This window comes from Labeo rohita, chromosome 16 (assembly GCF_022985175.1).
Source record: "Labeo rohita strain BAU-BD-2019 chromosome 16, IGBB_LRoh.1.0, whole genome shotgun sequence".
Taxonomy (NCBI): Eukaryota; Metazoa; Chordata; class Actinopteri; order Cypriniformes; family Cyprinidae; genus Labeo; species Labeo rohita.
The window spans coordinates 55,498-82,132 of record NC_066884.1 but is presented as its reverse complement, the minus strand read 5'-3'; the positions used below and the strand labels follow the sequence as shown (position 1 = coordinate 82,132).

At 44.2% G+C, this 26,635-nt stretch overlaps 2 protein-coding genes across 7 annotated transcripts in view; both read right to left on the bottom strand.

The window, feature by feature from the left end:
• Nucleotides 1-6,148, bottom strand: part of LOC127178049 (intermembrane lipid transfer protein VPS13B-like) — a 78,856-nt gene extending 72,708 nt beyond the window's left edge. The window contains 4 exon segments of the mRNA XM_051130677.1: nt 741-858; nt 2,828-2,971; nt 4,475-4,639; nt 6,050-6,148. Of these exon segments, the coding sequence (XP_050986634.1) occupies nt 741-858; nt 2,828-2,971; nt 4,475-4,621 (409 nt within the window). The 5' untranslated portion in view covers nt 4,622-4,639; nt 6,050-6,148.
• A 1,923-nt stretch (nt 6,149-8,071) lies between these two features.
• Nucleotides 8,072-26,466, bottom strand: osr2 (odd-skipped related transciption factor 2). Of its 6 annotated transcripts, none has more exons than XM_051131114.1 (4): nt 26,369-26,466; nt 9,098-9,706; nt 8,876-8,975; nt 8,072-8,596 (listed from the first exon to the last, which is right to left on the bottom strand). In XM_051131114.1, the coding sequence occupies exons 1-4, from the start codon at nt 26,377-26,379 to the stop codon at nt 8,414-8,416; spliced, it is 903 nt and encodes a 300-aa protein (XP_050987071.1). In that variant the 5' UTR covers nt 26,380-26,466; the 3' UTR covers nt 8,072-8,413. The 6 variants fall into 6 exon arrangements, with proteins under 6 accessions (XP_050987071.1, XP_050987077.1, XP_050987076.1 ...); XM_051131120.1 differs by having other exon boundaries at nt 8,072-8,514; XM_051131119.1 differs by lacking the exon at nt 26,369-26,466 and adding an exon at nt 13,375-13,709.
• Nucleotides 26,467-26,635: the final 169 nt, after the last annotated feature.

Sequence of the window (26,635 nt, the reverse complement as noted above, 5' to 3'; positions counted from 1 at the left end):
GCCAAGAGCCGCTCTCAGGCTCCACCGGCCTCTTCCTGCCCGCGGAACGCGTCGGCTGCCGCTTGTGACGTAAACGCGTTCGGATGTGCAGGAGACGCACGCTCAACCGCACGTGAGATTTAACTCGCCTTATCATTCACAGAAACGACCCGCCTCCTCCGAGCTTCACAAAATCAATGCAACAAACTAAAACACTGACAGCTTGAGTTCAAATCATCTGAATACGAATCTGATTGAAAAGGCGTCATAATCAGCAGAGACATTTTGCCGGTTGCTCAGGTTTTTTTTTTTTATTCTGATGGTGTGTCGTTACACTGCAAAACATGTCAGCGGATGAGGAGCAAAGGCTTGCGGCCGTTCTTCCTGACAAAATGGAAACATATACAGTAAGGACGAGATGGTGCTGCAAATGCTAAAACGTTGATAACATTAAAAGCGTTGAACATCACTGACACCTTCACGCAGAAGCAGCCAATCCCAATTAAAAATTAGAATTTTAAAACTCACAAAATGAATAAATGTGTGATAATCACAACCAAAAAATGCATTCAAAAAGGTTAATTATGTCCTGCTGAGTGAAACAGGACTGTGCGTGTGTGTTTCAGTGTGCGTGTGTGTGTGAGCTTTAATGAAAACAAACAGTGTGCTGAGCTCTGATGGGGGTCTTTAAGAGGCTTTCCAGATAAGAGCCACTCCTCAGGGAGGGTCCGTGGCCCTGCGGCCTTCACAACATCACTCACCTGGGGGCAGGTCAGGGTCGCTGGGGGCCTGCTGCACCCGTCGAGGTTTAGACGCGGCCTTAGAGCTCTCAGAGGCGCTGCGATTGGTCGAACTCGACGTACAGCTTTCATTATCATCCTGCACACAGAAACAACACATTCAACCTTACACACACCGTCAGAGAGGAAGAGACGAGATCAGACGGAAAGACTTTATGACAGTTTCTGAGTTCTGGGTAAAAGCACTGTGTGTGTGTGTGTGGATCTGAAGGAATGAGGAGTTCTGCACAGATGCACTGTGGGATAAACAGCAGTAAAGGTTTATTTCTCATTTATTGCTGCAGTCTGCTGTGTGTTTGTGATGAAAGGGTGAAGATGCAGCTAAAACAATCAGACGAGCGCAGCGCCGAGGTCAGACGCAAACATCCCAGAACGCTTGTCACTGATAACAGACACTGATTTACTGGAGAGATTCACTTTACTGCATCAGTAACGGCCTCTACGCCCCCCACATGAGCCACGGCGACCTCTGACCCGAGACCAAAATCACATGGTCCCAGAGTTAAACACACTCAGTCAACCTCTGTAAGATCAACAAGCCCTTTAGCAGCCACAGCGCACACCTCCATCAGCTCCAGCTGTGTTAATGAAGACGTCTGACACAACAACACACACACCGGCAGATATAATAAACAAATCATACAGGGAGATTAACACCGAGCGCTCACACTTCGGAGGAGCTGCTCTGAGAATCTGCTGAAGATTATTCGCACACCTCCACATCTGCAAACACTTGCACGAACGCAGCACGTCTGCACATCTCGCTGACTGCCGCGCGTTCGGCATCGCTGCAGACGTGCTGCTGCCGCTGTAGATCCAGAGCAGATCGCGCACATGAAACGCCTGCAGATGTTTCTACAGGATCATATTCAGCTGCTCAGAGGAACTGTAAAAACAAACTACATTCATTAGATCATTAATCATCGGAGGAACTCACAGCAGACACTGCAAACCTCCTTCTGTTCTCAACACACACAAACACACTCAACGTTCTCTCCCACCTGCACCTGTAACGTCGATTCTTTGACATTAGACTATTTCTTCTATGTCAGTTACATTGATTACATTCCTATTCATTTGATTTGTATGTCGTTTTGCACAACTGCATTTTGCTCTCTTTTATTTGAATATTTGCATGAATTGCAAACACATAATGAAATATTTGTCACTTAAACTGAAACGGTCCGGGTTTCTCAGGCTCCGCGTCTGGTTTCGGGTCTCTCCGGGCCGAGCTTTACCAGCGCATAATTTGTCTGAATGTCATTTGCAATTTTCCAAAAGTTCTTTCTGAACCGGTCGGCTCTGTGAAACACATCTGCAACAAATACCTGTTTGGGAATTTAACGGAACCTGTCCCGACTTGCCGCACGACAGCAAGCGCACAACACGCGGTACCGTTTCCACATGGCGGAAACACGCAGACGGCAGTAGCTGCGGCGGTGGGTAATATTAGCGCAGCGAAACACGCATATGTTCCAGATCTATTCTGCAGAAGCCGCTATAATCAGCTCTAATTGACTTCCCTCCTAAATGTGTTTCTAACTGGCCATCTGGCCTCAGGACCTCCTCACGACGACTCCCTGCGCGCTAGCGCCGCTCCAGCGCATGAAAACAGCGGGCCATTCATGCGCTTCCGACGCCGAGGAACACTGTACGTCTTTTCCGACCTCCGTGCCTATGACGTGCTGTCGATTAGCGATCTCCACAATTTTATTACCGTAAAACACCGCGCAATCATGCGAAACATGGGATAGATGTATAGTGTTGTTCAATCACTGACATGAACGCTTCAGTGTTGTGTCTCAATCACCTTTTTGTGCTGTTACAACTGTTCTAGACGAAGGAACGACTGGTCGTGTTGATCTACAAGCAACCCCACGGACCGTCTTCACACGCCTTTCTGTGCAAACATCACGTGGAGGCCACGAGACGTACTCAGTGAGCAACCGAATAGGATTATAATCACACTAGCCTCATACTTTCAAATCATTGTAAGTTGCATGTTTTAAACATGTCACGCATCTCAGCAGCTCCGTTCGCACACTGACCGTGGCTCCGTCTCGGAGTTTGAGGATGCACTCCATTGTGTTGATGGTGATGACCACGGGCTCCGAGCTCAGTTTGGTCCAGGGCACGTGAATGCGCAGCTCGTGGATGTGGCCGCTCAGGAACGTGAAGGGCAGCTTGAGCTCCTGCAAACACACACGAGAAGATGAATGAAGGAATTCGACAGATCGCACAGGAGTAACGAATTCACAGCTCGCACAGAGAAAAAGGCCTCAAACGCTTCCAGAGGCATTCTGACGGGATTCCAGAGTGGCTTTAATTGAAGATCACTCGAGAAAGTTTAACTCCCGCTTGGGACGACCCAAGCTGCTTCTAATAATATCCTGCATCAAACTCCGAGAGCGTGTGCGGAGCCAAACATTCTCACAACATGACACAGTGATCCGTTCCAGATATTACAACTGCAAAAGCTCAGTGTTGCCCAAATAAGAAAGCAAAGCAAATACTCTGTTCCATGTATGTGAGAGCGTCAGATGACAGCAGACACTTCACCCCTTCAGAAACGCTGACAGCTTTGAAGAAACACTATGAAAACACTCAATGCTGACACTTCTAAGGAATTCTGCCGAAAATATCATTTGGACTCATTTTCATTAGATGTTCACGGCGCTCAAGTCACTGCACACAGTCCATAAAGTTCATGATGATAACTGATGATTTGCATTAAATGGCATGCTTAAATTCAAGGGTTATCAATATTCATTCCGAATAGGAGTGTTTCGTCAGCTGGCGCAGAATTATTTCAGAATCAACTGGTTTATCTGCTGTGTTTGCCTAGCAATTTTTCAGAAATGAGCAAACAGGTAGACGCTGCTGCTCAGTCTCCTCTACTGAATTCTCCTTTTGAGAAGAAATCTTCTAATCTATTTTCTAATCTCGTTCCTGCTGTCCATTACTCTCCTTCTCACACGAACACGCCGGACAGCCGTAAGTCACCGATCCGGGCGACTGTAGCGACTCAAGCGTAAACTCGCGTAAATGTGTCCCTAAAATGTATCTGAACAAAACGGTTCCTCACATTAATGTCATCAGACGCAATTGCTGTCAAATGAAACTTTTCTCCTTTTAGTGACTGTGATTCCCAGTCTCACCGATATTAATCATATTACTGCATTATTTAATCATTTCATTCTGTAAATATAAAAGATAAAAATCATTCCGTGCATCGTTTGACATATCAACGAGGAGTAACATCCCTCAAACTGTAGGGACTATAAGCAACTGCCAGCGAGTTTAAAGGTTCACTCCATGAATCCAATGATAAGCATTTTGAAAAACTTCGTACAAAGATGTGACATTATTCACCTCTCAACCATCGACCAAAACCATAAATTAAATCTCAGAAGACATTATAGATGTCACAGCTATTCTGGTGATACTGAGTGCATTATTTTCGTGAGGAATAAAAATAGAGCACGATAAAAATGTCCAGATCATTCAGGCAAAATGACTGTTTCAGTCCTTCTGGTTGGCAGATCATATTTTAAAATGCTCCTTCAGAAACGGCACACAGACGGACATGGAGTGAAGGAAAGCTTCAGGAAACAGGCCGCTGTGCCGAGTGTCGCACGCCCTCGCCCAGACGCAGATCAGCACGAGCGTGTGTTGATGCTGTGACTCTCTCTCACCTGCTCCAGCACGTCCAGTCTCAGGTCCAGTTTGCTCAGCACCACATCTCCGCCCCATAATGACAGCTGCAGGTCCGACGGCTTCAGGTTCTTGATGTAGCGGTTCACATAACTCATCAAGAGAGGAGAAACATACGACTCCAGCATCCTGACATCCCGTCATGCCTGCGGGCACACGCGCACACACACACACACAGTCAATTTCTGTTTCTATTAAAACATCTTTGACAGGACTGGTCAGGTGTCATCTGACAGAATTTTCAACAGCACATATTAATGCCGCTCACATCCATCCATCGATCGCTGAACACACACATATATTTACCTGAAAAGATCTGCAGCAAGTGCTGTAACCCACCACTGTGATCACTGGTGTGTACGTAATCAAAGTATGAAACTATCAGCGAATGTTAACTGTACTTTGATGCCGTAATTTGATGTAATTAATGTCCCTCAGCGTCAGACCGCGCTCGTCAACGTCAAAGTGATTGATGTGGCCAATCAACTCAAAGGAGGCGGGGCTTCACTGACGCTTCAGATTTAACGGTCAAAGCGATGCAAGATTAATATTTCACAACTGTTTTACTATTTTTAACTGTTTTAATAATCAGCTAAACCATTAAACTTTTGTCAAATTCCGCCGTTTTAAATGTAAAACATACATCATTTACGTAATTGACGTATGACCACACAAGAAACATTCACTGCTGGTTTACGGCATAACAGTAAGGCTGACGATACACGGGCCGACTATCTGAGTGATGCTGCCAAACGATGCTGCTTGGGCAGTTTTCCATTGAGAACGGGCAACAAATCTCTGTCTGGACCCTTTAGACCGGTCGCGGGCCCTGTGTCTCTCCTGGGTGCCCTGCAGTGCTGCTCAGAAAGTTGCCCCGGGTCTCATCAGCCTGTGAGTGAACGTGTGCATATTGTGAATTCATTCTTGAACTTCGTTAGATCTTTTTCTGATAATCTTTCAGTCAGTTCACTGTATTCATAAAAGTGTGACAGTTATGATCCTCACACGTCCATCAAGACAGACATTTGGACCATTCTTATTTGTATTTATTCCTTGACATTTCTCCTTTTGACAAGAAGTGTCTTCGACCTTTGCATTGTGATATTCCTGTGTCTGTGCTTAAGAAGTTAAAGGGACAATTCACCTACAAATGACAACAGCCCACATGTCATTGAAACCCTAATGTTGTTTTTCGTGAAACATGACAGATTTGTTTCACTCCATCACAGCTTACGTTCTGACGGAATTTAAAAGCACGAGCGTTGGGTAGTGTATCACTAATTCGAAAAGCGATTCAAACGTGGGCCTTTATCCTGGCGAAAGCGGCTGATATTTGCATTTATACATCATTTGAGCCCTGTTTACTTTCCTCCCTGACACGGATGAACACGAACAGACTGACATATGGGTTAAAGCTACTGACACCTTAGCAAGCTCCGGTTTGAACGCTGTTTCTAAAACCCTGCGCGCATTCACGATCAACGTCAGTCTCCACATCACACGACACACTTCAGTCCGCGTGTCACACACTCACAAACACACAAACGAGCACTTACAGCTTCATCCGACGCGTCAGACTCCGGCAGAAATACAAACACAACCCGCTTCCATCACTTCCGCGTACACTGCGCCACAGCGTCATCGCCTGCGTCGACACGTCACTTCCGCCACAAGGGCTGACGCGAAACAGATGTGCGCGCGCGCGTAAAAGCCGCGCGTCATGGCAGTTTGAGTCAAGTTACTTTTTTTGTCAGTTTCTTTCAAACACGAACGATATTGATTAAATATCAAGACTGACGGTGGCGATGGCGTTATTAAAAGTAAAATGAGGTTCATCCTTTAAGCGACGCGTCTCGAGATTTTGCGTTTTGTCACTAACGTTACCGTGCGCCTGGCGTTTTCAAACGCGTTCTGTATGAACGGTCCCTAACCATCGTGACCGAAACACGAATCATCATTAAATATTCATTATTACTCAACACCGACCGTATAGCCCAATTCTTATTTAAAAACGGACAAAAGACGAATTATTATTCGGGCGTTCGCTGGCCCGTGTGATCTGCGGTAAACGCGTTTGTTTGAGGCTCTGATGAGAAACTTTAATGAGCGACAGAGCAAGAATTAATTCTTATAAGATGTGGAGGCTTTGCTGAAGGACTGTCACCAGACTGTAGTAACCAGAGGCTTATGAACTCTGACAGAATCCTCCCGAAACTCCATTTATTAAATATACACTAAAAATCTGTAAATACTGGCAATACACTAATAATTAAACATGCTAAATGGGCTACTACTGAATTATTAAACAACGACAATAGATACTTACCACGGCAATACTTGATATTATCATTATTATAAATACTAAATAGCCATTATTAAACACTGATACTAATGATTAAAAAAAAAAAACCTGTCAATACATTTTGTTTTATTTATTTTAGTATTCACCCCACATAAATCCGCATCAGACAGTCTATTTTCCCACGGTTGAATTTCAGAATCAATGAACCCATGCGAGTTAATATTTCCCTGTGAATCGCAGATGTGATCGGAGTGTGTTTAAAACCAGTCCACTCAGATTTGTTCTATTTTTGTTTCCTTCCTTTGAGATTTGCCTTTGTGGACTATTTTATCACTGGCCTTTGATGGGAATCATTTCTGTTTCCTGTTCCAAAACGGATCGTCTTCTTTTATTTATAAGATTTACACGTTTTGAAATCGAGTCGTTTATGCGAAATAATATGAGTCTACAAATGAATGTGTTATTAATTCAAGGGTTTGATTTTACGGGCTCATAATTCACCCTTTTTTTTTTCTTTATTATTTGTTTTTTACGATCAACAAACTTCCAGATGACCTTTTTTTCCCGGATGCGTCTTTTCTAACGATCTTCTGAAATGTCGCAAAACCCGTCCTTCTGCCAAATCAAGATCTTTTTTTTCTGTATTTCTGCTTGTACATTTACTTTTCACATTATTCGTTTTTTTTTTTTTTTTAAATGATTATATTATTTATAGGCTGTATACTATTTCTACACAATATATTACCTCACGTTGTGTGTTTTTAAGATGAGAGCAGACCACACTGACTGTCCGCTACACCTTCTATTAGAGAAGATCAAATAAAAAGCGTCTGTATTTCTGTGAGTTATTGAGCGGCTCTTGAGCAGGTTCTTGACATCTGAAATCTTCTCGAACCGAAACTCCACTGTAGTTCAGCTCGCATCCATAGAAATATCAATGAAATCGCCAGTTACACTTTTAACGACGTAACCAACAAATATAAATATTATAGTTGTCATTAATTCTTAAAAAGAAAAACGTAAACTATATCTAACATTTTACACAGTCGTGGTATTATAGTGTAAATGTACTATTCGGGTTTAGTTTGAAAGGTCAGCCTAGCCCTGCGGTTAAACAGGTTACTGCTGACAATTTGTTAATAATAATCATTAAAATGAGATAACCATGCCGGGACATTTAACTACATATTGAAATAAAGGGTTATTATTACGAGACGTAAAAGGGGAAAGTGAGATGTTTTTTTTGTTCATACAAAAGTCCAGCCACAGCTTAAAAAAACATAACTCTTTTATTAAAGCATAATTGTGTCCGTCTCTTGTCACTCACATTTTGTTGTCTTTGACTGAAACATATTATTTTATTAATCCCGTGCTCATCTGAGGCTGTGAGGAGGAGGAGATCAGCCGCTTTATTTACACCATGAATTCTCCCACATTTCGAAAGACGTCGAGTTCAGATGCAGGTAGCTAATAATAAAAATAACAACAGAAACTTTATTTACATGAGTTCACAGAGTCTGTTTAGGTGCAAGCGTGTCCGCGGCGTCCATCAAACATGAGTCCGCCCGCAACAGAGGCTCGAGATCAGAGTTTGCGTATGCGCTCGTTAGTTCACTAGTTAGTAGTCCTGCTGTGGGGTGTGTGTCAAACTGTGGCGTCGCAGGTCACAGTTGCGCCGAAACACCTTCCCGCAGCGGCCGCAGGAGAAAGGCTTGAGGTCTGTATGGGTGAGAAGGTGAGTTTTCAGGTTACTTCTTTGATTAAAGGTTCTTCCGCATGTGGGGCATTTGTGAGGAGATTCCTGTTCAGATTTGAAGCAAGCAAAGGATTATTCCCTTCAGTTTTCCATCAGAAAAGATATGCTTCAATGTCAACATTTGAGGCCCAGATGAGCGAAAAAGCCACGAGGATTCTTACAGCGGTAACGTTATATTTACACAGGCCCACGTCTGTAATCGACAGCGAGCACGAATGCGCCTGCAGCCCCAAACATGACAATTTAATGAAGAGCTCAGCGAGCTCCAAAAACCGTGCAGAGCGTCATTCGCATGCATAGAAGCTACAGATGAGGACAATTTACCTGCAAGTGCAACGTTTTGTGAACCGCCAGAGTTCGCGACTGACAAAATCCCTTCCCGCACTCCTGACATTTGAACGGTTTCTCCTTGGAGTGAATATATCTGCAAAATAAGCGAGAATGAATCAAGCTGGATGTTCTCGGTCAGAACGGCAGCTCACGCAGCAGCTTAGAACTCTCTCTCTCTCACACACACACACACACACACACACACTCTCCGGTCACCTGTGGTCTCGCAGGTGGTCTTGCCTCCTGAAGGCCTTGTGGCAGATGTCGCAGGTGTACGGCCGCTCGTCCGTGTGCGTGCGCTCGTGGATCAGTAGATTGTAGGACTTGGTGAAGTGTCTCCCGCAAAACTTGCAAATAAATTCCTTTTTGCTTTTGGACGGCAGCCTCCCGCGCGCGGGCTTTCGGTCCGGGGACAGTTTGCCCAGCTCGGCGCTCAGTTTGGACAGCTCGCCCACTTTAGGCGGATCCTCCTGCGTGGCCGCCACCGCGAGGTTAGCGAAGTCGAACCTGGGTCTGTCCTTGTGCAGCGCGGGAACGACGCGCGTCACCGATCCGTGTTTCGGGTGGAAAAGATGCGCGGCGAACGGCAGAGCCGCCGAGAACGGAAAGCGCGGGTCCACGAGGCCCTGAACGGGCGGGTAGCCCAGAGTCCAGTGATTCATCTGCATGGTTTGGACCGAGCTCAGCCCGTACAGATGATCCACGGCCGCGGGGAACGTGTTGAGCGTCTGCAGGAACGAGTAGTTGAGCTGCAGGGCCGGGTGCAGCGGGATCGGGGCCGGTAAAGCTTTGCTGCCCATCTCGGGACCGAACTCGAGCAGGATCCTGAGAAAACACAAGCACACCAAGCCGTCATCAAACACCGCCTCGTTGTTTCCTTCCTCAAATTATGACACCTGGAAAAGCATATTTTGCAGTCTTTATTATTATTCTGTTTTTCTCTTTTTGGAAAGCATCTCTTTATGCAGTCATAATTTTTTCCCCCCTATGTATATGTATATATTTTTTTGTTGTTGTTGTTTTGTTTTGTTTTCAATTCTTCAGTTTTATTTTCTTAAGTTTTTGTCCCGTGTCGATATTTCAACAGTCTGTCACGAAAGCGCTTTTAAAACAGACAGGTTACTATTGTAACTATATTTCTATGAGGGGGGGGGATCGTTTTCTAAATCTAGATCACAGAAAACCACGAAACGAGCCGAAATGAAACCTAAAGAAACAATTGTTTGATTGGGAAATGATCCCGTTTCAAACGCCTCGGATCGTTCGTGAAAGTGTGACTCTAACAGGCCTAATATTAAACTTGGCTTAAATCTCTGAAGGACAACGAGATATCGACATAAAGTTTAGAGCGTCTGAGATCTTAAGATATCACACCGCCTTCACTCGTCACCCAAACATTTAAACATTATTATGAAGAAAGTGTCAAATAAATTACCGATCATTAACTGTTTTGAGAATATTTCGCTGACCTCTATAAGACAGAATGTGTTTCTATTAATATCCGTTTCTTGCACATTGATCCAGATGTGATTAGAGTTGACAATCACGGCAATCCAACTTTACAATGGGGAAATATATATATATATTTTAAATTCTCGTTCTTGGACTATAACAGAATCATAAAATCGCATAACCTGAGGATCAATATTTCATTTACATTTACAGCACGTCCCGTGTCGAGCGCGCATTTTCATGCGGTCCAGAGCCCAATGTCTGCATGAGAGCTGTTAATAAAGTTGAATAAAGTTGTTCTCTCACCCACAATGCCAAAGGTCGCAGTTCGACTGTAAATCCACACAGAGCGAGGAACTTCAGCTCAAATTCATAACTACAGTTTAAACATGGTGAACAGTGTGAACTTCAGAAGTGTCGTGCAAGAGAGTCCGGATCTGCTCGGGACCTGCTCTGGATCTCCGGATCTCGGAGTTCTTGTTCTTGTTCGGGCGGCGGAGCTTCACGGCTCGACCCGCCCCTCCGCCGCCATCTCACACACACACACACACACACACACACACACACACACACACACACACACACACACACTCTTTTAACTGTGTTTATTTGTGTTTGATGGCAACACGCATCGGACGCTCACACACACACACTTGCAGTCAAGTTGTTTTCTGTGATTACATGAGGAAACGCTTTCATTTCTCAATCACATCTTCAAAGTGATGATACCGTTCCAAACCTGTATGGTTCCTTTTTCTTCTGCTGAACAACAACAAAAAAGAAGATAGTTTGAGAAAGGGGTTTGGGTTTGAGAAACCAGTGCTGTTTGGTTCCTAACACTTCTCAAAATATCATCTGTGTTTGACAGAAGAGGGAGATTCATACAGCTCTGAATGACGTGACAGAATAATCATATTTGAATCAACTGTGCTTTGATAAGGGCTCTTATTGAATCGTGTTTGTTCGGCTCAATTAGGCAAACTGTTTCAGATTTATTTAATGATCTGTCATGAGGATCCAGCAGATAAACCTCACGTTAAACATTAATACTTGGAAAAACACCTTTAATTCAACTCCAGTCGCGTTCATCACTTCTGCTTCTAAAACAATTCCAGTTCATTATTTCAAACCAAACCAGTGGTTATTTATAAGCTGATGTTTGCGTCAAAAACATATTTTATATATTCAACATAAGCGCTAAGTTTAAATAGCTGTAATTACGCAACCTAATTCATTTAATAAATTAACGCAACAGGTACAAAAAAAGGTAACGTAATGCAAAAAAAATTGGTAGCCTCTGTTTACAGACGACAAACATGATCATAATCATCTGATCAGAATGTATTTAAATGTATGTAGGATTATGAATGATGTGGTTTGCCGCAATGTTATTTCATCTGTGAAAAATAATAAATATAAATAAAGCAGCCTTTTTTTCTTTACTTTGACAATGACTTTTTTTTCGGTAGGCCTAATTTATTATAGATTAGCCCATAGTTTGATCTTAAAAATAAACGAATAAAACTACTACTACTACTAATAATAATACATGAAAACAAATAATTGTTTTTCTGTGTTTAAATCGCGTTCATGAATCTAGTTTATACTGAGCTGATTTAAGCAGCTCATTCGGGTTTGTGGACGAGCAGATGATTGTGATTATGATGCACAAAGTAAACATATCAGTGAGGATTCATTTTTATCTACTTTTCCCAATTATTTCGACTGAGACAACTCGACTTCACTGGTGTTATGAGAGTTATTTAGGTGCATTAGATGTTGGATGTGCAGTAACAGTGAGATTAATGTTGTTTCAATGAGTGAAGAGCGCCGCCTATCGGTCGCTATCTGAAATAATCACGACCGTTCACTGGACAGCACGATGAGAACTCAAGCGCGATTACTATGAAATGCGTTCATTTATCACCCACTAGACAAAGGTTCTGTGTTAGAGCAGGACATCTGTAGGAACTCTGTATCAGTCAACAGATGGGGAAGAAAGATCTGATGTCGGTACGTTTAAAAACGCTTTTACAGATACAGATAAATACATTAATACAAAAATGCATAGACACACATGTACACAAATAAACCAATCTTTTTACATTTGACCTTATGAAAATTAACCATGGTTTAACCACCAAAAAAACCCCCAAAAAAACATGGGTATTATAGTTAAACCATGGTAACCACAAATTAACCATGGTCTTGCTACACTAACCATAGTTTAACCATGGTATTTTTAGTAAAACTATGGTTATGGTAATCAATGCAACAAAAAAAAAAAAAAAAACATGGTTACTGCAAGGGAGGTTGTGTAGACAAGAAAAACACAAACCATGGAAACATCACAAACCTCCAGAGAATTCCAAACACCATTACACAGGGCACGCAGTACTTCTATTTGATTGGAATGTCTTATTTGTAGATCTGTTTCTTCCATGCGATCATTTATCAGATGCTTTCATCCGGTTTGAAAAATCAGGAGCAGTATACCAGCATAGAAACAGTTTAATTTTAGCTGTAAAGTTAATGTTGAGTTGTGTCAGCTGTCCAATGATCAGTAATACCCACTAATCAGTCTGTTATGAGAGCACATATCTGTGTGTCTGGACACACTGTCTGTAATCTCTCTCTCTCTCTCACACACACACACACACTCAGATCCTCCACTGAAGAGTGTGAATGTTACAGCAGAAACACACACACACACACACTGTAATGGCCGCCTGAACAATCAGCCACTGAAGTTCCGCTTGCAGCTCGACAAACAGACCCAGCGGCCGCATCCAGCAGCTGCTATCACACACACACACACACACACTCACACACACACGACAGAACTGCTGGCTAGACGTTTTGCTTTAATGATATCCAACTCTGTGCTGGGATCTCCAGCAGGAAATGATGAAGTCTCACATCTCGGAACGACAGCTCGATCAAAAGGCCCCGACACACGATTCCGATTCGTTCAACTGACTGGAACGGCGTTAAGAAAGAAGACTAAAGAAAAGAGGTTTTGTAGGTAAGGTGATATTTACCTGGAACAGACTGAAAGATGGTGAGCAGCTTTTCCTGGAGCTTGAGTGAGACGGAGCAGCTACAGTGAGACAGGATGTCAGCCGTACCTGCTGTGGTTTCGCAGCCCCCTCGCATGCGCTCATCCTGCCCCCCGCCTTCAGAAACACCCCGAACGCGACATTTCAGGTACAGCCACGTCTCTATTCAAAGCACCTCGCCTGAAACCCTCCATTCAGCAGTCAGGAGAGTTTCCCAGAACACTTCGACAAACATCATCATCTGTAGGTTCAATAAAGGAGTTATTTACTTCCTGTATCAAAGACGCTCTGGCCGCATCATTCAAATGTACGGGAAAATCTACACGACAAACACACGACATGTGACGCTTTACATGCAGAGAGAAACAAAGCCATGCCACGCAGCGTCCTGAGATCAGGCGTGAATCATCCGGCGCTCGTCTGCTGTCGCTGTTTGAAGCGTTTCCCGTCACGCTGGTTTGCAGCAGAACATCTCTGTGATCTGGTGGAGTCACATCTGAAGATCCCACACGATACTTCATTAACCTGACAGAGAGAGACGTCAGAGAGCGATCAGGACGAGCGGACGAGTTTCAGCCATTGTTTGCGGTGTCGTAGGCCTGTAGATGATGGACTTTACTGGCCTGTTCGATGGTCTTTATGTGGGTTGAATGAAGGCTGTGCTGCACCTGCATCTGACAGACCCACCATAGTGAGTGAACGGGTCTTCGGAGGATGAATCCCAAAAGCGCACGTCTGTGCATCTCTCAGCACAAGCACTACACGAACACACGTGTTAAACACACACAGAGCTGCTCTCTCCGGACACGTCTCATTCTCTGCTATCGGTCAATCAGAATGACCCGCCTCACAAACGTCGACGTGCGCTTCTGCTGCTGCTGCTGCTGGAAACGCTTTGATGTTCACAAGGGGCTCGTTCACGCGATCAAATCGGACGGATTCGAGTCGGTCGCAGTAACGCGCTTCTGAATATCATATTCACGGTGACAGGAAATGTTGTTTTATTAATGTGTACTTCGCTCTGAGAAGGTATTTGTGCTTTTAACAGGGGTTTAAGCCGTTTACGACATTGACGTGAGGGAGAAATGATGGCCGGCGTGGGACGCTGGCGGCCGTGGATGTGGGCAGCCTGTGGGTTCTGGGAGGTCCAAATGAGCTGTTATATACCAGCACCGGCGCAGCGCCGTAAAAAACCAGGAGAGGGAGAGTCACCGGCGGGCCGCTGGTCAGATGGAGGTGGACCTGCTCAAACCCGCAGAACCTGCACAATAAAACCCAAGCCTTGTGAGCGTCAGCTAATCAGCCGCAGCGGCGCATTAACGACAGCGGGCGATACCGCCCACGTCATCTGTATTCGCCCCGAAACCAGGCAACAAAGCCCTCTGGCAGCCGTGGCACGCACCGACGCGCACGGACGCGCCGCACGTCCCGCGGCGGACCTGCGAGTACGAGGGCTGATTTATGGGCCTACGGGCTTTAGGATGTACCAGGGTTTTATTAAACACCTTCTGGAGGCCCGGGCCTGACAGCGGCTGGATCCGTCCAGTTTAAGAGTTTTTCAGGAGGTCAGTCAGAACTTCCTTTGACATGTGGCCAAGCAATTAAAGGGGGCTGAAGCTGGAACGCGATACAGACGTGCGGCGGCGGCTCTCAGCTGTTTCGGCAGGGGCTCTCAAAGAAGCGATATTTTCTGGCAATATGTTCTCCATTTGATGGTGCAAGCGAGAGCAGCTTATAAACGCTGCCGGGATGGATTTCACATGTGCGGCAGAGGAGGGCCTCGGTGGGAGGGATTCTCCGAGAGTGACCTCGATCGGGCGAGATGTGCCGCGCTTTTCCGTGCGGATCTCACCGCTCGCTTACAGCTGGCTGTAAAAGCTCCACATCCACAATTACTCCGACCGCTAGATTTATAAATCCCTCCTAATGTCGCCGTGGATGCATTACGGCTCTAAACGGTGAAATTGATTGCTTGCCCCCTCTGTAACGGCACACTTGATGATTATAAATGAAATCGTAAATAAGGCCGCTGGACTTTTACAGATTTTGGCACAGTAGACGCAGTAGTTCTGCCTGACCTGCGCAGGTCAACGTCTAACAGATTGCTGCCGTGGAGCGCGTCTGCGACCGGAGAGCCGTGTTAAAGCGTCGTCGTTATCTCCGGCGTTTCCTCCGCAGGACAGCTGGCGCTGGCGAGGATCTTCGGAGGATTTCGGAACAATGTAGTCACGACTGGACTCGAAAGAGAGGCTTCTGATCCGCACGGCTCATTTGGAAGAAAGGAAACGGACAGAGATGAGAACTTGATACTCGCGAATTTACGACTTAGATTGGCAAATACTGGCTGGAGAGTCAGCTGCACATTTGATCTCTTCAACTCGCTCATCCCAGGACGTATTTTAAAGTTACAGTGCAACTATTTATTAACTTTAGTCAACTCCTGAATAAACTGATTTAATGAATCAGTGTTTCGAAGAAATCATTGGAATGAATGCCCATCCACTATCAATTGTCCTGGAAGAGATGAAAGGCAATCTTAAGTGACAGCATTAAATTACGTTCCAAAGGTGACTGATTCTGTTTTGATAGCACCACAGATTTATTTCATGCTTCTGTTATTACTTGAATGTTTGTAATGTACAAATAAAGATACTGTTTCACACAGGCAAATTCCAATGGCCCTCTGTCTGTTCAGTTGTATGTTTATATTATGCTAGTTCTTGTTGTAGTGAATTTATGGTTTTAATAAAAACAAGTCTTATCTTTGTGACCGTGTTACAGTAATAGAAATGTTGGAGATAAATGCGTTTGATCCACATGAAAATACGGTCGCAACGTAAAAAAAGCCACATCACGGTGACTCAGCGGATCCGTTACCGTCGGAGGTTCTGGTCGTTCACAGTGACTCAAAACGATGACTTTGGCCCGCATGTGTGCGTGAATGATCAATAAATGCACTCTAGAAATACAAGAGCTACCGACACTTCTTAGGTCAAGTCATATAACCGGCACGTTCTCATATAGAATGATATGTCGGGACAGGAAGAGGCACAAGAATGAATGCTAGAAGACAAAGTATTATAAGATAACACGTGTGTGTGTGTGTGTGTGAGTGTGTGTCCACTTGAACATCACCGGCTGCTCAGATTGATGGCTGATGACAGATGTGAGATATCGCTAATGGAGTTGAACCATAAAAGTGAAGGATGTCGTTTACAGGTCTGCGCTGTGAGGACGGCCGTTTCCCCGCTGCGCTTCCGCAGTCCTTCCCTCCATCAGATCACATAAGGTAAACAGTTCTCGAGTGTGTTTTTGATAAACGCAATTTGCTGCTACGCTCTTTTCCAGTCTGAATGGTGTGTTCTGCCTCTTGTAAGTTAATTTGCCAAATCAACTGAAAGAATCGGGAGGTCTAATGAAAAGCAGCGCGCTGGCAGAGGAACGGCATGCCAGCGGTCAGCTCCAGAACACGCCGCTTTAATGTGGTGATCGCACGCTTCGACTTTAAATGTTCGTTTCCATAAAAAAGCCCCACAAGCCTTTCCGCTGTGTTTTTAGGTCTTACTACTATTTCCTCCCTGAGGTTGGTTATCAGACTGCCATTCTGCACACGCACACACGCACAGATTCTGAGCCGTCTCTGGGAAATCCATCCGGCTGACCCGCCGTCCTGAGGAAACACCATCATCACAGTCAAACACACGCAGATCCGCTCCGCTGACACGCTTGTGCTTCAGTTGACGCGGGCCGCGTCTTGCGTTCCTCAGATCGATTTGGCCTCCACTCAAAGGCTTCACTGCGCTAGTGAGATGTTTCCTGCTCCGCTGCGCTCGTTTTTAATACACATATTACATGACTCTGCTCTCTCAACGGTTCAGAAAGAAGGAAAAAGCAGAATGAATGTAAACAACATGAGCTTCCTGAGCACAGCGCGTTTTTCCTCATCAGCAGCCGGCCAACCGCTGATTCGGTAATGAGACTTCAACTGACGTTCGTCGTTAAGTAGTTAAAATAACGATCTCGCAGCGCTGCCGTTTAAGCCTCGAGAAAACACACGAGCAGCTCGACCGCTTCACTGTACGCACATACAGAACCAGTGTGGGACGTATTATATTTCAGAGTTTTCATGACTTCATTGTTATAAAATGTGGAAAATAGTCAATCAGACACACAACCTGTCAAACACTCGTAAACGCTGAGCTCCAGTGTTCAGCATTGAAAGACGCTTCATTTTCAGTAATATTATTGATTTAACTGCACTGACACCATCGGATGAGAACAAAACGTGATCTGAATAACGACATTAATGTCTGTTTTTACAGCAGAATTTGAGTTTGTCTCACATTTGATGAAGTTTGCATGATTGAGTCTGTTCATTTCCTTCTTTATTTCTGTGAAATCAGTCTGTACTGTATAAAGCGCCACAGAAATAAAGATGACTTGAGGGATGAACGTTGTATTCTGTCATTCACTTCCATGGATGTCCCATCTGACATGTTGAGGGACTTGTTCCTCCCAAACAAGGTTCCAATTAACTGCTAATAATGGCCAATCCACCAGAACAGGAAATGCAAAACATGCCACAGCTGATGGTCGGCTTTCCCGCTTTGATTAATCACTCAGAGTCTGAAGAACGCTTGCTAAAACAATTAGCAGGAGAAAGACGCATAACATGCTAGTAAAACCTGGAGCCAGTCCTGTTTAGTTTTCAGCCCTGTATATTTTTCTGGCAGAGTTGAAATGTTTTTGCGCACTAGCGCTGGGGGAAAGAATGCCTGCATTTGTTGATTCATTGTTAAGGCCTTAAATCAAAAGCACGGCGAAGACCGTCAGCTCTGCACTTGTGTTTTCGCATTTTAATGGAACATACTGACCCTTCAGACGTCCAGTGACATTCAGTAACTAAACGTGTACAGCACACACCTGAGCTGAACACAAGACGCACCAGAATCTTTAGAAAAAACCCTTATAAACTACTAAACAACATTATAATCCTGAAAAATTAAGCACAATATAGTTAAGAATAACATAACAGTAATCATTCATTTATACAGATATACTTTAAAATGTCTGTCACAGAAATATGTATTAAATGTCAAAATATTGATGGATGTCAAAGCTCCTAATTCACTATTAACCAGTTAATCACACGTATTGTCCTAACTATGAGTTGTCCCGTTAAGCAGTGCGTGTTCGGCCTTTAACCCTTCACTGATCTTCACGTCTGCCCCTCTATCGGCGTCCACACAGACCTGTCTCGCATCTGCGTCTGTCTGAAACGCACCCAGAAACGCTCTCACAAGTCTAATCCTGTGGAACTACGCCGATCTCAATGGACGCGTTCTCAGTAAAATCATGCGCTTTGCAAGCACTTTTACTTTAGAAGTTTGCCGTTTGCAGCCCGTGCATAAACGGCCGTCTCTCGCTAATACCGAACCGTAACCGACAACGAGTGTCTGTAATCCTGATCATGCCGTGTGTTTCAGATCACATGAGCTCATGCAGCAATAAGAGACGTGACATTCGAGGACAGCGTGTCCCTGACCATCTCTCACACACACACACTGCTGGACCCCTGTACAAGTGTGTGCAATCAGGTCATCTGGACCTGCTGAGACGTCACAATATACTCACAATATACAGTCGAGCTGAAACTCGATCCATGAGCGCAGCGGACGTGTTCTCGTCTCTCTGAAGGCCAATAGGCCGTTCTCTCTCTCCGTAGTAACCGCTGTTGTTCTGCGCTGCTGCTGCTCTTACGAGACGCGCCGCTCATGTTCACACAGACCGAACGCTGCTGTAACTGCAGCGAGACACTTTTAATGGCTTTTCTTGTTGCTTTTGGACAAGCATGTCTTGATTTCTGCCATACAGCAGCCAATCAAAATCACATCTGGACGAGGCGTTTGTGCTGCATTCAGAGGAGTCAGTCCATCTCGAGCTGATTTTCATTTTTGGAGTGATTATCTATAGGTTTTGGTATTGCAAAACAGTACTTTTTTTAAAATTTGTATTGAAACCACACCAGCCATCCGGGATGTGTCCCGTTAACAAAAACAAAAAAGACAAATATCAAGATCAGTTTTTGTTCCGTGGAGCTCAAACCATCCTGAGCTGAGATACTGAGGTTTCCACGAACACCTGTGTAATCAAAATCGGATGTGTCCCGTTAACCGCTGTCATTAAACCACGTAAAATAAAAATACAAAAACTGGTGGTTTTGCAATACCAGTACAGAGAGGTAATCACTAAAACAAAAACAAAAAAGACAAATAATCAAGCTGTCACCTTAAGCTATTTTTGGAGTACTGGCGATAGACTGACCCAAAGGACCTAATGGAGAACTTTGATAACTTGTTTTGAATAGTCAAAGCAATGCTAATCAAATGTCTGACTATGACTCATACACATATGTGTTTTCTGGCTTGTCACATGGACACATATGGAGAGACAGATGCTGTGAAAAAGCATGATATGAGCATCTGTGAGCAACTGTGACTGCCTATGAGCGCCTGTAACGTCTGCGACTGACGGCGAGCATCCGTGAGCGACTCCGACTGACTGTGACGTGAGTGTCTGTAAGCTTGAGCTTGAACTTCTTTAACCAGCAGATACACACACACACACACGATCATAACAGCACACTGACTGCGATATGAAACTTCAAACCTGCAGAAACTCTGAACGGAGCGACAATCACCGTTCCGCACACATTCTCGCGTCTATAAAGACCAGCAGCGCCTGTTTGCTCTTTAATTCAATAACATTTGCATTTGATTTTTTAACAAGCTGCTTATAAAAGAGTGTGAACACAGGCACAGATACACACAGCCATAAACACACCTCGCTTTATGACAGTAAAACAGTAGTTTATGACACAGCGCTTGCGTAAGAGCCGCAGCGTTACGGCACATTTACTCCCCGACACACAAGACGCACTCAACCAGCTAACCTTAACCCAACATCACACACTCATCATTCATCAATATAACCAGATCAGTATAATCACCACGCTGAACTAAACAATGTCTCGCAACATTTTCAGCGTAATAAACCAAACGGTTGAGTCATCATGTTTTTATCAGACGTTCGAGATAAATCATATCAGAGAAGTATATCTATATTTCCACTGTGAGCGACCGATATCAACCAGGTCAATAACCAGATTTACATTCGTTCTTACATGAATACTGCCTGTTACCTGCTGACACATCAACACAAACACAGTTTACACGTGCACTTGTGTGCCGATGACCAGCGACCGTCATGCAGTGAGAACGGAGTCGTTCTGCACAGCGAGTTCTGACCCGTCGTCCGACCTTCACGTGAGACTCGCACTCGCTGGCTAACGGATCCCCGTTCTCCTGAGCGACCCGCCCGAGAGATTTACGGCCGCCCTTCACCCCGCTGCTCGACCAGCACAATCTCCCTCACAGCTTTTTTCTCTCGCTATATAGTTTTATCACCTTTTGTCACTAACTGCTGATCCGTGATAGCGTTCAAAGGTGTGTCTTTCCCAAAGATAACAGTTTACAGTAGTTAATTGGTGATTAAATGGAAAGATGGCCCCGTAAAATCCTGCTACCAGTGAACAGTATTAAAGTTTTTAAATGTTGAAGATCGGGAGCCACATCCAGCAGGGCAGTACCGAACCGTTCGGTTCTACAGGAACCGCGGCAGCCCGGAGTTTTCGCCAGCGTACCGACGTGAAGGATTTGTTGTGTATCTCTTTGGAACGCAGGTTATGAAAAGACAACAACAAGAACGCTGTTGTCAACCGATCTGAGGCAACCGTTACTGTCGATCTGAGGCATGCGTGACTTTGCATAAATGCAATCAGATAAGCGGAATGACAGGAGGATCACTAAAGTGAAACGTCCTGTCGTTCACTCCTCCTCCAGCGCTGAATGTTTCCATTGAGTCTCAGAATGTGTGAACGTCAGAAAAGAAGATGGTCTCTCGCTGCTCCTCTCAGTTGAATATTTATGGCCGATGGGAGATAAGATAGAGCGGGCCGGGACCTCGCTGTGCCAGCTGCTGCGGACCTTTGCTCGTAATAAAGCTGGCAAAAGATTCCCAGCAGGGAGGGGTTGCCTTTTATTTCCAGCTCATCCTGGGACGGAGGGCCACGCGGCGAGAGGAGAGACGAGAGCAGTGACGAACAGGCAGAATCGACTCGACAGTTTTCAATAAACTAGTGCAGGACAGCTTTCCACGGACAGCTACTTGGTTACAAAATACTTCTGAAAAAGAAATTCATAAATTCATAAGCGTGCAGACTGGTGAGAAATACCACCGTCGGCTCCTCAAGAGAAATAAAAGTCATCGCACTGAGTAAGAAGCTATAAAAGTGCACGTGACTTCAGCAAAAGTCTCTGTTTCATCTCACTGCTGTCCAGCAGATCGAACTGAGACCTTCAAGAGATCTCATGTGTGATTTGTTTCTCACTTCAGGAGAACAAACAAGCGGTCTGTCGCCCTCTACGTGCTGGAAACGTCACTACACGTGCGACGTCGTGACAACATTAACCTGGAGAATAAAACACATCTTATCGTCAGCGTGTCGATCCTCCCGCTGCGCTGATGACACTGATAAGATAACGGCACGTCGCGTATCGCCGGCTCCATCGGCGCTGGGACCCGCGGCCCCTAAGACGCCACTGGCGTCACAATGGCTAACCGGGGACGCAAATAAGCGATACGGCCCCTCGCGCTCATCCTCATCTGAGGGCTCTCTGCCGGTCGGGACGCTCCGCCCGTCTGTCTGCCTCTGCTGGTCATAAAGACGCTGCTGCGACAGAAGGTGTGTGCGATTAGCGCGGGCAGATTCATGTTGCTATAGGAGTTTGGAGAATGAGCCCGGAGCGTGAGCGTGTGTTAGGAAGGCATTACGAGCGCTAATGTCTCTGCGGATGTCTAATGAGGATCGCTATCGTGTCACCTTGACTCGTCTGTGTTTGTGTTTAGGACAAAGGCTGCTTTGGTAAAAGGTTGCATTATAAAGGCATTGGGTGTGTGTCGTCAGGGTCAGAGAGATGGCCGCCTCTTCGCAAACGCTCGATTATCTGAGCTGATAGCGACGGCCGCAGCTCAAAGGTTTGGGCAGAGCAACTCACACGTTCCCACAATGCGGCAAACGCATCCTCTCTCAGATCAAACGAGCCACGATTCAGCAGTTCACATGTGAAATGAAAGCATGCTGTCAGAAATTGGAAACGCTACACAAATGTTCATTCTGTTCTCTGTTTCACCACAGTTACTTGTAGGCGGGACAATTTTATGTTGAACTAACGACTGAAACTGTTACTGACAGCCCTAGAAATCTGGTGTGACTAGCTAATGTGACATAATTCAGACATGCCTTTATATAACAAACATTCTCCAAATTCTTATAATTATTGGATCACACAGAGAGCGAGAAAGAGAGAAAGTGTACGCATGCCATAGATCACATTTACAATTACAAGTAATTGAGTTTTTTGTCACCTCACAATTCAGTCCGAATCCAAAATGTTTTTATTTTGGATTTTGCAACAACTTTCTATTTTGTCAAATATGAATTGTGACTGAAACCTCTTAAACAATCATCTGCCCTGCAACAGACGGTTTGGCTCAACTAACATAACGGATCAGGAAACCGAACGGCGCTATTGTAACGTAATATGTGAAGACGAACGGCTCTATTCGCCCCGGCAGGGGCCTGACGGGACAGACACACGTGCGAGAGAGTTTATGTTTGGGTGAGACGATGGTTAATGAGCACTAACGAGTTAAAACCAGCCAGTGTCTGCAGTGCTATTTCAGGCCCTCAGAGAGAATGCTGTAGTGTGCAGCGGGGATTCAGACGTCTGACGGTCACAGACACACGCGACACGTGTCCGACATTACGCTCTCATCCCAACACATCCCTTCATCGTCATCATCATCATCATCATCTAGAGCTCAATAAATTACAACACACGCACACACACAGAGAAAACAACCTGCTGTTTGCTACCAAATATGAGCGCAGAGACACACACGCATCATCTCCTGCACCGATGGTGTTTGTGTAGCTGCTGCGTTCATTCCACTCATGCTCTGTGATTAACTAGTCTGATCCCCAAATCACAACCCGACACACACGCGCCTTACGGTGTCGCACAGTGTGCACCCTTTAACTCGCACATTTAATATATAACATAGACTCGAGTAAAAGTTAGACATTCATGAGAAAAATACTTCTTTAGAAGGGTTATTTGTAACAGTAACTTCTTAACAAGTCAAATTTAGGTTTGGACATGGAAGAATGAACGGCTCATAATGATTCAGTGAGTGATTTTCTTACTACAGCATCTCTTGGCAAATAATGGAAATAAAAGCAAATCTAGGGCTGTATCAGTGACCACGATGGGCTCTTTTGCTTTGAGCCTGTGTGCAAACACCCCAAAACTCTAGAAACACCACAATAGTGCACTAAAAACCACTGAAAACATCTTCACAGCTGCATTTAAACTAGGGCTGTCAGTCGATGAAAATTTGTAATCTAATTAATTACATGATGTGCCAATTAATTAATCGAATTAATTCCAAAATAAATGTGAAAATACCCACAAAAGATTATTTAAATCTATTTTTGTGTTAAACGAGAAAGTATGAAGTAGACATTACAAGCTTTAAAAAGAAATATTTTATTTGATTCAACATTAAAATTAGTATTTTTAAATCAGTATTTTTTGTTCATATAATGAAAGTCACGGTAACCAAAACGGCTTTTTTACCAACAGTCTTCAAAATATTTTCTTTTAAGCTCCAAAAAAGAAAGGTTTGAAACGACATGAGAGTAAGTAAATGATGACAGAATTACACATTTTTGGGAGAACTACCCCTTTAATGATGTTTTTATAAAATCACATTTAAAGGAGAAGTACACTTCCAGAACAAAAATTCACAACTTAGTTACTCAGCCCCTTGTCATCCAAGACGTTCATGTCTTTCTGTCTTCAGCTGTAAAAAAATTATGTTTTTTGAGGAAAACATTTCAGGATTTTTCTCCATATAATGGACTGATATGGTGCCCTGATTTTGAACTTCCAAAATCCCAGCCGAGGATGAAGGGTCTTATCTAGTGAAATGATCGGTAATTTTTTTCGAAAAATCTGTATACTTTTTAAGGACAAAAGCTCATGTAGCACAGGCTCTGGGATGCGTGTTCACGTTCTACTGAATCACGTCGAAAGGTCACACGGAACTACAGAGCCAGTGTTTACAAAGCGAACGCACAAAGACTAAAAAAGTGCAAGTAAGTCAAACGCTGTTTACAAACAAAAAGGTATAATGATGTCAGACGATTCTGAAGTTGTAAAAATAACAAGGAGTTTTTCGACATACTCAGTACACAGACAATGAACTTGTGGTGATTCGAAGACGTGATTCGTAGTAGTGATGGGAAGTCTGGATTATTTTACCATCTCGGACCTTTGAGTCTCATTAAGCAAAATGAACGAACCTTTTTTCGAGTCATTTTGTTCATTTTAGCAAAATCAGCATCACGCGACAGCCCCGTAAGATGAACGAACGACTCGAAAAACCCGAAGACTCGAAACAGGTGAACTAGTTCCCGTACTGATCCTAACAGGATGTTGCGCATGCGCGACTGAACGAATCACTCCCCCGAGACGACTCGTTCTTCCCGAGTCACATTAAAGATTCGTTCAAAATGAATGACATGAACATCTTAGATGACAAGGGGGGGTTAGTAAATTATTTGTAAATTGTTGTTCTGGAAGTGAACTTCTCCTTTAAGCTCATGATGGATCAGGACAAAATCAGCACTGGTGTCATATTGCTCCTGCTGCCCGTGTGATATGTGAAATATATAAATATGAGACAAAACACATGCAGGGGCATTTTTTGCACCAATATCTTGAATTTTAGGCCACAACTACATTTATGGAGTAGTTGCCCTGCATCATATTTGTCAACTGTATGAAATATAAGATCGTACAGGTCTGGGGCGGGGCCAGCGCTGTAACTGTGTTAAAATATTTTAATCGCATTACTTTTTCATAAGGGTTGTGTATATGTAATTAATTAAGTTAACACGTTAAACTGACAGCCCTAATTAAAACACATGAAAACCACTGGAGAGCGAGGATCTCAGTCAGATGAACACTGCGGTTCAAACACTTTCTTCTGTGGAACATAAAATAAAATATTTAAAAAAATATCTTGAGTGTTTTTTTTTTTTTGGTTCTCAACATTCTTCAAAATATCTTCTTTTGTGTTCCACTGGAGAAATGATGACAGAATGATGACGTTTAGGTCAACTAACCCTTTGAATGACTGAACTGGGCAATCACGACATCCCTCAGATCAGACTCATTTGGACTCAAATCATTGACTAGTTCAGGGAAAGGAAGAGTTTATTTGTTCAATGGCTCAAATCAATGAAATGTTTCTCTTGGCTCTCACAGCTTTTGGTTTAATGCTACTGGTAAAACTCACTGTCGCATTGACACACCTGGTACATCCAAATCTGTTCTACCAGCTGAATGATGTACGTCTGATCACTGCGTCCAGCAGCAGCTCAACAACACACATGATCAGAGGACTCAATCATGTCTGGACCTCAAACAAACACACACACACACACACACACCTTTAACACTTTTAGCACATCACTCTCAGCACTATATCTGAATTAAACACTACTAACAAGATTTGATTCATCTGTTCTAGCTACTTACATTTTCACATTTTTGAAGGCTGAAATAATGAGAACACGCGAACGTCAGCATTTAGACGGCTAAAGTGTCATTCACACACCCACCACTGTCATCTCCAGTTAATCAAAACTCGATCGGTGTGTATGCGTGTACTGTGGCGCTGGGCCGACGTGACGGCTTCATATGAGAAGTTCAGATGAGTGCCTGATGTGGTCATCTATTTTTCAGCAGTAATTGAGTTTGCGGGTCACACACACACACACACACACCTGCTTTCCATCGACCAGCTGTGGCTGTTCTCCCAGCAGGGCCTCCAGACGGAGCTGCATCAGGGGACCCGTCAGCTCCAGTGTGTGTGTCGTCATCTAGGGGTGAAACGTGAGTGTGTTGAGGGTCAGAGTTTGTGACAGTGTGATGTCATGTCCATGTTTTTGGCCGGTGGAGGGACGCCGTAAGTGGCTGCTTATATACTTTGATTAATTAAAGATCAGACTTACGTTTAGCATCTTCAATGATTCACATTTTGAATTTACAGT

Excerpts from the sequence above, each read along its gene's own strand:
- osr2 (XM_051131114.1), bottom strand. Across the intron at positions 8,976-9,097 it reads GACCACCTGCGAGACCACAG|ATATATTCACTCCAAGGAGA; the intron begins GTGACCGGAGAG and ends CTTATTTTGCAG. Across the intron at positions 8,597-8,875 it reads ACAAAACGTTGCACTTGCAG|GAATCTCCTCACAAATGCCC; the intron begins GTAAATTGTCCT and ends AAATCTGAACAG.